The 13,608-nt window shown below is 46.3% G+C and overlaps 2 protein-coding genes across 8 annotated transcripts in view; one reads left to right on the top strand and one right to left on the bottom strand.

Annotated features, from left to right (window-relative positions):
- The window catches only part of PPP1R10 (protein phosphatase 1 regulatory subunit 10), a 38,289-nt gene that overhangs the window by 905 nt on the left and 23,776 nt on the right, over window positions 1-13,608 (top strand). The gene's annotated exons all lie outside the window — the stretch shown is intronic.
- Window positions 63-13,245, bottom strand: ATAT1 (alpha tubulin acetyltransferase 1). Of its 7 annotated transcripts, none has more exons than XM_049887648.1 (13): window positions 13,118-13,245; window positions 12,592-12,652; window positions 12,393-12,484; window positions 12,207-12,267; window positions 11,985-12,098; window positions 11,707-11,808; window positions 5,880-5,925; window positions 5,696-5,764; window positions 4,014-4,085; window positions 3,567-3,810; window positions 904-983; window positions 769-811; window positions 63-398 (listed from the first exon to the last, which is right to left on the bottom strand). In XM_049887648.1, exons 1-13 carry the CDS (start codon window positions 13,222-13,224, stop codon window positions 224-226), a joined length of 1,266 nt encoding a protein of 421 aa, XP_049743605.1. In that variant the 5' UTR covers window positions 13,225-13,245; the 3' UTR covers window positions 63-223. The 7 variants fall into 7 exon arrangements, with proteins under 7 accessions (XP_049743605.1, XP_049743648.1, XP_049743621.1 ...); XM_049887691.1 differs by lacking the exon at window positions 13,118-13,245 and adding an exon at window positions 12,831-13,097; XM_049887664.1 differs by lacking the exon at window positions 769-811.

Here is a 13,608-nt window from a genome sequence, read left to right as displayed (position 1 = left end):
GGGGCTGAGCGACCCGGCGCAGAGGGGTGGGATTGAGATAATGACAAGCTTCAGAATAGCTCTCATGATAAAAATAAATACTTTTATTATTATGGTTAAAAAAGATACAAATCATTTGAAGCCTGTTGAATGAATGAATGAATATAGCCATTATGCGGGCTGGGCTTTGGCTGTCTCCTGTAGCGAGAAATAATGTCTTTGGCGGTATAGGAGGCAGCTGCGGTCACCAAGGCCTGGTGCTGCGACGTTCCTGCAGGTTTCGAATGAACCTGGCGTTGAACATATCCCCGCCTACTCTCCAAGACGGGGCAGGTGGGGCCTGGACCTGTAGAGGAACTGTGGGCACGGGTTCCTCCCTAGACCCGTCCTGTGACAGGACCTGCTCCTCACTGGCAGACCTGGGAGGTGGGAGGGAGGCACAGAGGGGGTTACAGGAGTACTAAACACGTAATTAAGGTCAAGAGTCCTCTATGTCCTGTCTGGCTTTTGGGTGCCAAGTTTTGATGTAGAGGAGGATACGAGGCTGGAACCACTTAGTGCCGTGTCTAAATTTGGAGCCCCCCAAGAAAATGCCACAGGGAAGCACCAGAGTTGATCTTAGGGGGAAACAGGCTCTCCAAGAATGTTACGTAGAAGAATTTGTGGGAGAAGCTGGTGTCCAATTGAAAGTAAGATGAAGGAGGATGAAGTGGTTGCACGTGGTGTTAGAAAAGGTGGTGGTGGGAGGCATATGTTGTTACAACTGTAGGGGAGGGGTTTAGACCTCACCTAGTCTCTGTTTCCTGTTCCCCCTGCTTCAATTCTTGCTTGCCTGTGGAAATATCAGGCATGTGCATGGGAAGGCTGCAGTAGGTAGTGAATGTGGCCTACTTGATTTGTGGGTAAGCAGGGGTGAATACTTACCTGCATCAGGGGGTGAGGAATTCAACCCCCCATGGCGGCTGTAGCAGCAGCTTTGGGCTACCAGCCCTGGGGGAGTCCCCCTGCAGAAGAAATGGGAGATGGTGGGGAGAGGCTACAGGGCAAAAGATGGGTGGGTATGGAGAATTCAGAGGACAGGCATAAAAGGAAGAGCACGGGAACAAAGAGAAGGGGGTAATTATCATTCCTTTGGTGTTCTAATCTAAACTGTACCCCAGAAATGAGGAGGAAGCGTATTTCACACCCCAAACTTTCTGGAGCAATCCTGATTTGTTGTTTTATTCTTTTTAGTTGAAGAATATGTTAAATGTATGGCTAAATGTGATCCAATCCTGTCATAAAACCAGACTCACATATAGGCAAAAAAGATTTTGTTGGACCAGGTGCCCTGATGTTTGGTTTGGAAAATATGGTTACCTTAAATACAGGATATCTCAGACCAGAGGGAAACAGGGAGTGAGGAGGCTGAATTTAGGAGGAAAAAGAAGGGAGCCATGGTGACTATGTTAGATGCTCGATGGAGGTAAGGGATTGTCTACAGAGAGATACAAGGGCTTAGAGGGGGAGGGGGCAGGAAATCACATTGTGGGAAGAGGAATCCAGGGAATAATCAGGAGGCAGTTACTGGATCCCAGAGATGTCAGTAAATCATCATCTCTCAGCGAGTGCTGGCCCAGGGTAGAGGGTAGAAGTCACCGGGGAGAGCTGGAGGTTCCTGGAGGGAATGGGGCCGATACAGAAGTCTACACCGTGGGATCAGCGGTCACATGAGAGGAGACATGCAGAATCCGCGGAAGATCCAGCAGTGAAGATGGGGATGGGCAACAGCAGATCTTGGAGGGGAGCTCAGGCTCCTTGGTAGAAGATCTGCAGATCTCAGAGGCACAGAGATGAGAGGGGCAGAGGCTCTGAGATCCCAGGGAAACAAGGGGCGGCGCACAAAAGAGGCTGAGACCATGAGTTGGCTTTTTTTGGGATGGTTCTTTTTTTCACTGGAAATGTCAGTTTAAAAAAAAACACAAAAGAACTTACACTTTATTCAGACAACACTGAGTAGGAGAAGAAAAGGGAGGAGGGAATGAGGGAGATCCTGCTCCCAAGGATTTGGGGGGCGTGCGGTACAGTGGGGGTACTCAATCTACCACACATTCAGAGGGGAGGAAGGGGAAAGGATGTATCTATACCCTGGGTGGGGAGCAGGGAAGGAGGTTCTTGCTATGAAGAAAGGAGGCCAGAGGAAGAATGGTCCTTCATCTCAAAGCAATCTCACATGACAGGAATATATCAGCATCTAGCTACTGGGAGGGATGGATGTGACAGGGGATTCCAGATCTAAAAGATCCTTAAGACCAGGCTTCTCTTCCGTAACACGGCCAAGAGTGATTCCTGGGTGCTTGCTGGGATCTACTGCCAAGATTTAAAATTCCTCAGAGAATGGATCTGGGGAAGTGGTGTCCTCAGCAAGTCTCCTTTAGAGACCCTAAGCAGACATCAGCTTGGAGGTTCCCTGACACATACACAAAACACGTGGAAATGAAGAGTTTGGCAATGTTGAGTGGACCCCTTTGGGAAGCTGGTAAATTCTGAAGGTCCCTGTCCTGCCTAACTTCAGGTGTTCTGAAGCGGAGCTCGTTGGCTGGCGTGAGCTGGCTCAAAGAGCAACTGAGGCAGACAGCACAAAGCAGTATTAGAGCTGCCAGTAGACAATGGAGAAAATACGGGATTTATTCCATAGACAAGACTCCTTAAAAGATTTCCCTGGCAGAAGAGGCCCTTGGACCTTCCATGGTGTTCTAGTCTGACAGCAAACAAGAGTATGCTTCTCTGGGTAATTAGTATGAGCCACCCAACTAAGGGGTCTGACAGCAGATTGGGCTGTCTGTGGGGATGCAGTGCTTTCTGTGGTAAGAAAAGCTGCAAAGTATTAGGCCATTTGGGACCCTGACAACCCAGTCATCTAAGAATCGGGAAGAGGGAACCCTATGGACTCTGTCAGGTCTCTGGGTCCTAGGGGAGGCAATGAAGAATGAGCCTGGGGTTTTCAGGGGAAGGGGGTCTCTGCCCACCCGAGGTCTCCCAGAGAAGGAGGGGTTAGCGGTCTGTCAGTATCGACTCTCATCAGAGCGGGGAAGGGAGCTGTGGAAGGATGTTATGGACAGGATGGAGGGAGAGGGAACATGGGGGAGAGAGAAAAACAGAAAGAGCAGTCAGGTGAAAAGAAAGCTAGGGACAGAAATAAAAGCTAGGGAGAGAGATGCCCACTCCCTGTCTGGTAGGATGGGCTCTTGGCACACAGGTGCTGACATGAAGCCACTGGCTCCCCAATCTGTCAGACAGTGCCCCTCCTCCAGCAAGTGTAAACCAAGACTTCTCCAATCTTACAAGGCACAGTTCCCCCCACCCAGTGAATCTCAGTGTTCTTCCTACCCTACCCTACCCCTAACTCACTTTAAAACTGGAGTCCTTGGGCTCCACATACAGTTCTATTCTGCTCCTTCACTGTAATCTATTTCCAGGTGACCTCAACATGTATTTTTCTTGAAAGGTTTCATGACTCCCCAATCTATCTACCCTACTGCTTCAAGTCTCTGACAGATTCAAATGCTCTTTGCCATTTCTCAGACCCTCTTTGACCCTTCTATTACCTGGTGCGGCGACGCTGGGCCGGGCTGCCCCCAGGGTCAGTCGCAAGCAGAAGGCGGGCGGTAGGGTGTGGGGGGCATAGACGCAGGGACCGCAGCAGCTCCTGCTCTGGAACAAAAGGGCGGAGGGGACCCCGTTCTGGCGAGTTTCCCAGGCTGCTGGAGCGGGGTGGTGGGTGGGCTGGAGGTGTGGTGCGGCGTGGGGCCCTGTTCAGGGGCCAGGGAGGCTCCACAGCTACCTTCAGAACTGGGGGAGAGGGACAGTGAAGAGCAAGACAGAGAAAGGAGGAATAGAGGGAAGACAGAGATACAGAGTCATGACAGCAAAAATGAGGGTAGAAAAAAAGAGAAATCAGAGCTTTAAGGGAGAATTAATCCTTCCCAGCGTCCCCCAAGCATTTTTTTCCCTTGTGTCCAGGCCCCTCACACCCTCCCCCCAGCCCCTCTTACATTCTCGGTCACTTGAGGAGTATGGCTTAATGTCCCCCTCTGCTCTCTTGGGTGGCAGCTTCCTTGCCGGAGCTTGCAGTGGAGGGAACACAGGGAAAGTCAGCATTAGAAGACATACTTTGTACCCCTCCTCCCTGCCACAGCCCCTCACAATCTCAAACATCTGCTCCTTCACACCCAGGTCCTCCTGGGGAAGGAGAGTAGTTCAGCTCCATCGTAGAATCAGCTCTGTGGTGATGCCAGCACACCAACAGGGATTTTAGGGGGAATGCTGGAGCACTTCTGAGGAGAGCCAGAAGGAGTAGGCCAAACACAGAGTTGAGGGAGAAAGATCAAAGGGGAGACTGGGGGCCTGGGAGATGCAGGAGAAGGGCAGCCAAGGGGAGGTGAGCTCTTACTGTCAGTGGGTGCTGCCAGGCCCCCCTGGGATTCTGAGGCTGTGGAATGGTCCCAGCCGGGCCAATGAGGACCCTGGGTCCCTCTAGATGAGATGGACAAAGCCCTTGGTTAATCAAAAATTGCTTTGGAGAGGTTGGGGGTGGGGCAGAACCTCTCCTTCCTGTGTAAAGATGGGAAGAGATTCAAGTTTTACTTAAAAAAAAAAAAAGGAAAATATGGATATCTGAATAGGAGTTATCAGAGTAAACGGAAGGATAATGTACTGCACAAAACTCAGCCTCCCCTCTCCTCACTTCTCCACTTGCTCCCACCCTTCCCTCTCAAGAGACTCTCCATCGTCTGTGGTGAATGAGTGACTTCTCAGCTAATTCGCTCAAGCTTTGCAACATTACCCTCCCCCATGTACCTGAAGCCTGTACCGACATGCTCACTATCCTCATTAGCACTCATTCCCTCTCATAGCTGGGAGGTCAGCTACAACTAGAAGGCAGAAGCCTAGGAAACCAAAGTGAGTTGTGGACAGAAAGTGCCTCTCTCAGTGCCTGACACTGGTCGATGCTAGTAACTGGTAATAGTAGTTTCTGGGTGGTGGTTTTTCCCTGTCCTGGACATGGAGGATGGTGAGAGCTAGCCACAAGGTCAGCTCAGGAAGGGGACACTCCTGTACAGGGAAGCACTGCACAGCCAGCAGAGGGCTGTTATTGTCCACCTCTGGGATGTAGTGAGGAAGAGGAGTGGGGCTCAGCTGGGCAGGGAATGCATCTGTGTGTATGAGGACAAGGAGAATCCAGGAAGCGTATCTCTCGCGTTTGGTTTCTTCGGATCAACTTCATTATTTGGCTGGAAACATTATAAACCCTGAGAATTACCTTCCAAAATGAATACTTAACCTTTGGACCATTCATGTTACGCCTGTTTCCTGTTCTATGACTGGAAACGAAAAGGCTGTCTGCACTTGCCTTTCCCTCATAGGCTGAGAGAAACCTGAGGGGTTTACAAAGGAGTGTGACTCTGGACTATTTTGATGGACCTGAAGCAGCAAGAGGCTCCACCAACATCAATTATAAAATAGGCTCTCAATGAGCTTGCTTATTAAAAGTCTTGCCATGTATAAAATGCACTGAGCTCCCATGAGGGCAAAGACAACCAGGTAATGACTACTGGAGACTTGGGGTGCTTCAGAATTCTCCAAAATGGCCCACAGATAGCACTGTACTCCCCGCTGCCTCTAGAGTGACTAGCCATCACTGTACTACCACTCCACCCATTCAATGCACGTTTACCAGCGGGCGTGGGATCGACCGCAGCAGCACGAGCGTGTCGAGTTGCCCTCAGAGAGGAAGCAGGGGGCCCTGTGAGGAAGGAAGCGGTGTTGCCCCTCAGTGAGGGGGCCCGTGGGACCAAGAATCCACCTCTTTCCTTCCCCTCACCCCAACTACATGACCAACAAAAGGTGAGACAACTTACGATGCTGATGGGCAAAGAAGCCTTCAAAGATCACAAAGTTGTTCACCTAGAAGAGGAAACACACAAAATACAGTTGTTCATTCAGCTACTCACCATATACTTGAGTACGAACCCTGTGCTAGGAAAAAACACAGTAGGAGAAACAAAAGGCAATCTTCTCTCCTTGGTGGCAGACCATCAAAAACCCAAACCTTACACAACATGGTGGACATAGTTAATGCCACTGAACTACACATGTGAAGACAGTTGAAATACCAAATTATTTTCTTCTCTATTTACCACAATAAAAAATAAATAAACCCAGACCATGACAAGCTGATCCTAAGTTCATAAAAAATTGCAAGGAACACTGAATATCCAAAACAATCTTGAAAAAGAAGTACAAAGTAGGAGGACTCATACTTCCCAATTTCTAAACTTACTACAAAGGAACAGTAATCAAAACAATGTGGTACTGGCATAACGATAGACATACAGATGAAGAAAATTGGGAGTCAGAAATAAACCCATACATCTACCTTCAACAAAGGTGCTAAGGCCACTCAGTATTATCTTCAGTAAATGGTGCTGAGACAACTGGATATCCACATGCAGGAGAATGAAGTTGGACCCCTACCTCGCACCATGTACAAAAATTAACTCAAAATGGGTCAAAGACCTAAATTTAAGAGCTAAAACTATGAAAGTCTTGGAAGGAAACAGGAGTAAATCTTCATGATTTTAAATAAGGCAACCCATAACCCATTGCCGTTCAGTCGATGCTGATTCACAGCAATCCTATAGGACAAAGTAGAACTGCCCCGTAGGGTTTCCAGGAAGTGGCTGGTAGATCTGAACTGTCGACCTTTTGGTTTGCAGCCGTAGCCCTTAACCACTTCACCACCAGGGCTCCATAAATAAGGCAAAAATTTCTTAAATACGACACCAAAAGTATTACCAACAAAAGAAAAAGCAGATAAATTAGACTTCGTCAAAAAAATTTTCACGCCTCAAAGGACATTATCTAGAAAGTGAAAAGATAACTCACAGAATGGGAGAAAATATCTGTAAGTCATACATGTAATAAGAACGTAGTATCTCAAATATATAAAAATGTCTTAAAACTCAACAACAAAAAGACAAGCAATACAATTTAAAAATGGGCAAATGAATACCTGGAAGACATCCAAATAGCCAATAAGCACATGAAAAGATGTTCAATATCATTTAGAGTCATTAAGAAATAAAAGTCAAAACCACAATGATACCACTTCAAAAGCACTAGAATGGCTATTACAAAAGAAAGAAAATGGAAAATAACAAGTGTTGGCAAGGATGTGGAGAAACTGCAACTCTCACGCATTGCTGGTGGCAGTATAAAATGGTGCAACTACTGTGGAAAACAGTTTGGCAGTTGCTCAACAAGTTGAACATAGAAGTACCGTATGATCAGCAATTCTACTGTCAAGTATATACCCAACAGAATTGAAAACACATTTTCAAATAAAAACTTGTACACAGATTTTCATAGCACCATTATGCATTCATAGTGGCCCCACAGTGGAAACAACCAAATGTACATCAGCTGATAAATGGATAAACAAAGTGCTATATTCATATAGTGGAATATTATTCTCCCATAAAAAGGAATGAAATACTGGTAATGCTACAACATGGATGGGCCTTGAAAACATTATGCTAGGTGAAAGAAGTCAAACACAAAAAGCCACACATTATATGATTCCATTTATATGAAATATCTAGAATAGACAAATCAATAGAGATAGAAAGTAGATTAGTAGTTGCCAGGTACTGGGGGGAGGGGACAGAGTTGGGAGTGACTGCTTAATTAATAGGAAGTTTTTTTGGGGGTGATGAAAATATTCTGGAAATCAGTGGTAATAGTTGTGTAACATTGTGAATATATGAAAAACCAATGAATTGTATACTTTAAAACGGTCAATTTTGTGTTATTTGAATTTTTTCTCAAAAACAGATGGAACAGAAAAACTCAGACCCTGCTTTTATGTTGTCCCAGGACCCAGGCTAATGGAAACATAATGTATAAAATATCAGGGAAAATGAGGCATCCCGAATTGCCAAAACAAAAGACTTCAAAATAAAACATGGTAAGACCAAACAGTATAAAGTACACAAATACTGAGGAAACTAAGAATTAAAAAAAAAAAAAGCAGGGTTGAAATGAGTGGGCCAAGGGAAGACACAATGGAAGATAAGGTACCACTCTGAGAACAAAATGCTATAGTGGTTTCATCATACTATCACATTTTATTTGGCCTTTACAACAATTCTTAAAAGTCAATGCCTTAAAAGATGAATAAAAGAAGGCTTGGAGACATGGCTTAGATACAAACGGCAAAGCTGGGCTTCAAGCCCCCAGTTTCTGATTCTGTGTGCAGAGTTTCAACCAATAATATGGTGTAGTCATTACAGCAGGCTTTGGTTTCAAATTTGGACTCTACTACTTATCAGCTATGTGAACTTGGTCAAATCACCAATCTGTATAATCTCAAAATGGTGTTACTAGTGACACCTACCTCAAAGAGATGTGCAAGGATCAACTGAGATGATGCATGTAGATAACACACAGAGCTCATGAAACAACACAGCTCATGAAACCACACAGAGTTCGCGAAACATTAGTTGTTATTTGTAATCTATACTGCTCTGGTCTTAAATGTTAGCTGGGTAATGTGTTTGATGCCAAATACTGTGCCCCTTCCCCTGCCCTCTGCTGCCTCTTAATGGAGTAATGTATGGTGGAGTCTTATAAGTAGACCCTGCCTAGTTCCTGCCTTGACGCTGGTGTATGTCTACCAACCCACCCTCATCCTCCCCAAGAAGCACATGTGCCCTGGAAGCACTGGGGAGTTCAATACCTCTCTGCCTTTGCTCATCCTGGCTCCTGTACATGAAATGCATCTTAACCAGTTCACTTCTGTCCACCTGACAACCACTCATCTTTCAAGATTAAATGTAAGTCAAATCTTTCTTAACCCAACCCCCACCCTGAGTTATAACTCACCACTGTGTCCTTATGCCTCCTCTGTAATTAATTCTATAAAGTCCTGTTTCGATGGATTAATTGTCCATTCACCTCTCCCAGGCTAACTTGTCAACCAAATTCCAACCCCTCAATGACACTGCTTCAGCGATTCTCTCCACTTTATTGAATTTTCCCTTTTGAATCATTCTATGCTGTTAGTACTTCCATTTGAAAAGAATCAACCCTCTTTTGATCCACTTTATCCTTTAACTCTTATTCTACTTCTCTGTTCCCCTTAAAGCAACATTTAAAAGAGTTGCCCATTCTTGCCGTCTCCAATTCCTATCTTAATCTCCTAAACCTACTCGGTTGAGGCATCCACCCCACCACTGCACCAGCTACTCACTGGGATCACCAGTGGGCTGAGGAAGCTAAACCCACAGTCATTTCTCAGTCCGTATCTTACCTCACTGATCAGCAGCATTTGATCCAGTAAGCCATTCCTTTCCAGTATGCCCTGGAAATACTTTCTTTACTTCCTTTCCAGATCACCTCATTTTTAAGTTTTCATCTGCCTCACTAGTCACTCCTCAGTCGCAATTGCCAGTTCTTCCTCTCTTCCCTGATCTCTTAAAGAGTGCCCAAGGGCTCAAGTCCTTGGACCATTTCTCGATCTTTACTCTCTCCTTAGAGATCTCATTCTGTCTCATCCCTTTAAATAGCATCCATAGACTGAAAACTCTTCATCCTAAACCACCTCCCTGAACTCCCGTGAAGTACCAACTGTCTACTCAACCTGGACATATCACAGACATCTACAACTTAACATATTCTAAACGGACTCCCAGTGTTTTCCCCCAAATCTGTTCTAACTTCCACTTCAGTTAATGCAACTCCACCCTTTCAGCTGCTCAGGCCGAAAGATTTAAAATCTGATTACTCCTTACCATCTCCACTGCTAACACTTTGGTCTGAGCCACAACCATTTCTCATCAAGATTTTTGCCTCTTGCCTCCACCAGACTGAGTCCAGCATAACTAGATATTCCCCGACTACCACCACCAACTGCTCTGACAAAGAGTACAACAGAGGGTGCCAGACAAAGTTGGAGAAAAACGTAGAAAAAATTCTAACTCACAAAAAAAGGCCAGACTTACTGGTCTGGCAGAGGCTGGAGAAACCCTGAGAGTGCAGCCCCCGGATACCTTTTTAACTCAGTACTAAAGTCACTCCTGAGGTTCACCTTTTAGCTAAAGATTAGACAAGCCCATAAAACAAACAATAATAAACATAACTCAACCGTGTATATGAGACTAAATGGGCACACCAGCCCAGGGCCAAGGACTATAAGGCAGGAGGGGACAGGAAAGCTAGACAAATAGAAATAGGGAACCCAAGGTTGAGAAGGGGAGTGTTGACACATCGTGAGGTTGGCAACCAATGTCACAAAACGGTATGTGTATTGTTTAATGAGAAACTAATTTGTTCTGTAAACCTTCATCTAAAGCACAATTAAAAAAAAAAAAAAAGATGACTTCTTAACTGGTCTTTCTTTTATCCTTGTCTCCTTACTGTCTGTTCTTCCTCTCTGGGAGCAGGAAGATGCCAAAATGATCTCATTAAAAATAGGTCACCATGTCGTCCCTCTGGTCAAACCCCTGCAAAGGCTCTTTTTCATTTAGAGTAAAAGCCAAAGTCTTTGCAATAGCCTACAATGCCCCCAGAGTTCTTCTTCCATTACCTCTCTGAGCTTATCTCCTACCATACTCCCCCTCACACACTCTGTTCTACCCACATTAACCAGTTCACTCTTTCAGGGGCATTCCCACCTCAGGGCCTTTGTACCAGCCATTTCCTCTGCCTGGGATGCTCTCCCTGTAGATAATACCTGGCTCTTTATCTTACCTCTAAGTTATTGCCCAAATAATACTTTGTCTATCCTGAATATCCCATTTAAGCTCCCAATGCCACATGCCCCCATCCCCACCTTTGTACTCCCAAGCCCTCTTAATTACTAAGTAATCAGTTGCCAAGTCAATTTTGACCCATGGTGACCCCATGTGTTTCAGAGTAGAACTACACTCAATTGGGTTTTCAATGGCTGTGATCTTTTAGAAATAGATCACCAGGCCTTCCTTCTGATGTGCCTCTGGATGCATTCGAGCTGCCAATCTTTCGGTTAGTGGCGGAGTGCTTAACTGTTTGCATCACCAAAGAACTCCTCAACCCCTCTTACCTGCTCTCACTTTTTCAGAGCACTTAACCTCAACTATAGTATATACTTGTTTATTATGCTTATCTGTCTCCCCCTACTAGAATATAAGCTCCACAAAAGCAGGAACTTTTGTTTGTTTTGTTAAATATTCCTAGCACTTACAACAGTGCCAGGTGCTCAATATATACTTATGGGCTAGATGAATGAATATCATTAGTAATATTTTATTGTACTCATTTATAAACAAGATCACTTTCTTCTTTTTAGAATGATGCTCCCTGAGAACACGGAATATATATTTTTCTGGGCCCTTAATAAATGACGGTGGACTAAATGAGTAACAGCCCACGTGAAAACAAGGAAGTGAAAATGAGCTGGCTGTGTTTGAGACAGGGTGAAAAATTATTAGATGTAGCAAACAGCCCATGATTAAGAATCAAAATAGATGAGAGTGAAATGGCTTCAGAATGCAAAGTGATACCACAAGAAAAGAGCTTAGTTGTAGAAACTGAATCCTATATAATGGGCAACAGGGAGTTCTTGGAAAGTGCCACTTCTTTACCCTCAAATAATCAACAATTTTAATGAGAATGTTTAGTAGGGTTCTACCCTCTGAAACCTCTAACCTGTGGGACTGTGGTCTCCAAGCTGTAGTGCTTATTCAGGAATTTCAGCAGCTTCTGTGAGGGTCGATCAATGGCCAGTTGGTGCGGTTCAACTCGCTCCTTCTGCAAGGAACAGAAGGCTCAGGATAGGAGGTGTGAGGAGTGAGAGCCATGGAAGAGAACAGGAGGACATGAGGACATGAGAGTTGCGGGGAAAAACAGGGCCTCTGGAAGGACTCAGGCCAAAGGGGTCTTGGATCTCCATTTTGGGTGGACTCTGATAAAGAGTTAAATGATACCTGCAACATATGTTGGAAGAGTTCTCGCCCATGACCATGACGCTGAAGTGACTCATGGATATAAAAGTCCAAGATACAAAGTGGTTCTACCTCATTGTGAGCCTCACGATCATCCTAACAGGTAAAGAACAATAAATAAGTTTATTTACCCAGGCATCTTTGCCTCCCAACCCCCAGTATTTTTGTTCTCAGGAACCAAAACATACAAAGAACAAAACATACCAGGACAAAGAGCTTCTTGTATCCAACTTTCAGAAAACCAATAATGGCTCCTTTTCCAGCCCTGCAGGATGGGGAACATGATGAACAAGCTATGAGTAGTAATTTAGAAGAGACTGAACCAAACAAGGAAGAAGGGTTGGGAGAGGAAGGAAGGAAGTATGCAAAAGAAGAGCATCTGGCACTTACGGTCGAGCTGAGGTGTCTTTGAGCACATACATAACATGGCGGTTACTCTGCATTCTTGATGCACTGGTGATGGGAGCAGGAAGATGCTGGGCCTGCCAAGAAGATGACAGTTTCTGCAAGTCCCTTCTAAAGGGCCTAGAGCCCTCTTTTTCTACTGTCCCCCAAAAGCCAACCCCCCCATCTTAAGATTTCCCAATACCTTGGCAGAAGCCTTGCCCAGCTCATCTACAATGGTCATAATTTGCTGCTGCAGATCAACACTATAGAAAGAAGAGAGATATTATTATTCACTGAGTTAGAGGGTCCCAGGCAGTCACTCCTTGAGACCCTGGGACACAACTCCCGCCCAGGTTCAGCACTTAAGGCTCCCTGCCTGTCTTGGAGTCTCCCAACTTGATTCTCGGCCCCACCCCGCTGAAACCCAAATTTTTGCCATACTTCTTTCCAAAATGGTTCATTCCCTCCTCCCTGGAGGTTATTGGGGTGAAGCAGAAAGGACAGGTCAACCATATCCTTTGGGTGGGACCACATATTGGGCAAAGGAGTGAAATGCCACAGATGCAAGCACTGATAACCCCCCTTGGTCTAGGGTCAAAGGTCACCAAAAAAACGGGCCAAGACATCAAAGGGAGTGGCCACTAGTCAGTGAGAGGGGGCGTGGTCCCTGGACCAGGTTTCAGGAGGGACCGGGAGAGACGGGCCACGGGGCGGGTTTGAGGTGTCACCGGGCTGGCGTTGTGGTTCCGGGTCGGCGGGCTGGGGGCCGCAGGTGCTGATCCAGCACCGTGATCCGCTCCGGGAGCAGCGCGTCCACATCGAACGGGAACTCCATGGCCCATTGTGCGCGACCAGCCCCGCCCCACACAACGTCACATCCGCCCCGCCCCTCGCAGTCTTATAAGCCGGGGCTGCAAGAGGCAATGGCATGGACCCGCCCCCAACGGGTCGCCCCGCCTTTCCTCCTTCAAGCTGCCTGGCAGCCAGCCCCGGAGACCCCGTTCTTCTTGCCAAGCCAGCTGTCCCCTTAGCAACGCCAGCTCCCCGCCTCCCACGGTAGTGGGTGCCATAGCGACGCATTTTTCTCGTACTACTGTCTTGCTCTCCAGTCCTGCAGCCCCTTAGTGAACTGCTAGGTGTTGTGGGCGCAAGGGGTCACACTGTTGCCCATCCCAGGAGGGAAGGTCCCATGGTGAAGCTGCCTCAAGCCTGACTCTTC

Source organism: Elephas maximus, chromosome 1 (assembly GCF_024166365.1).
Source record: "Elephas maximus indicus isolate mEleMax1 chromosome 1, mEleMax1 primary haplotype, whole genome shotgun sequence".
Lineage (NCBI taxonomy): Eukaryota > Metazoa > Chordata > Mammalia > Proboscidea > Elephantidae > Elephas > Elephas maximus.
The sequence above is the reverse complement of the archived record's forward strand: the minus strand, read 5'-3'. Positions and strand labels throughout refer to the sequence as shown.

Coding starts and splice junctions, on each gene's coding strand:
- ATAT1 (XM_049887691.1), bottom strand. CDS start 13,015: ATGTCTTGGCCCGTTTTTTTGGTGACCTTTGACCCTAGACCAAGGGGG. Junction 12,653..12,830: donor ATGAACCATTTTGGAAAGAA/GTATGGCAAAAA, acceptor TTCTTTCTATAG/TGTTGATCTGCAGCAGCAAA. Junction 12,268..12,392: donor AAAGACACCTCAGCTCGACC/GTAAGTGCCAGA, acceptor CCCATCCTGCAG/GGCTGGAAAAGGAGCCATTA.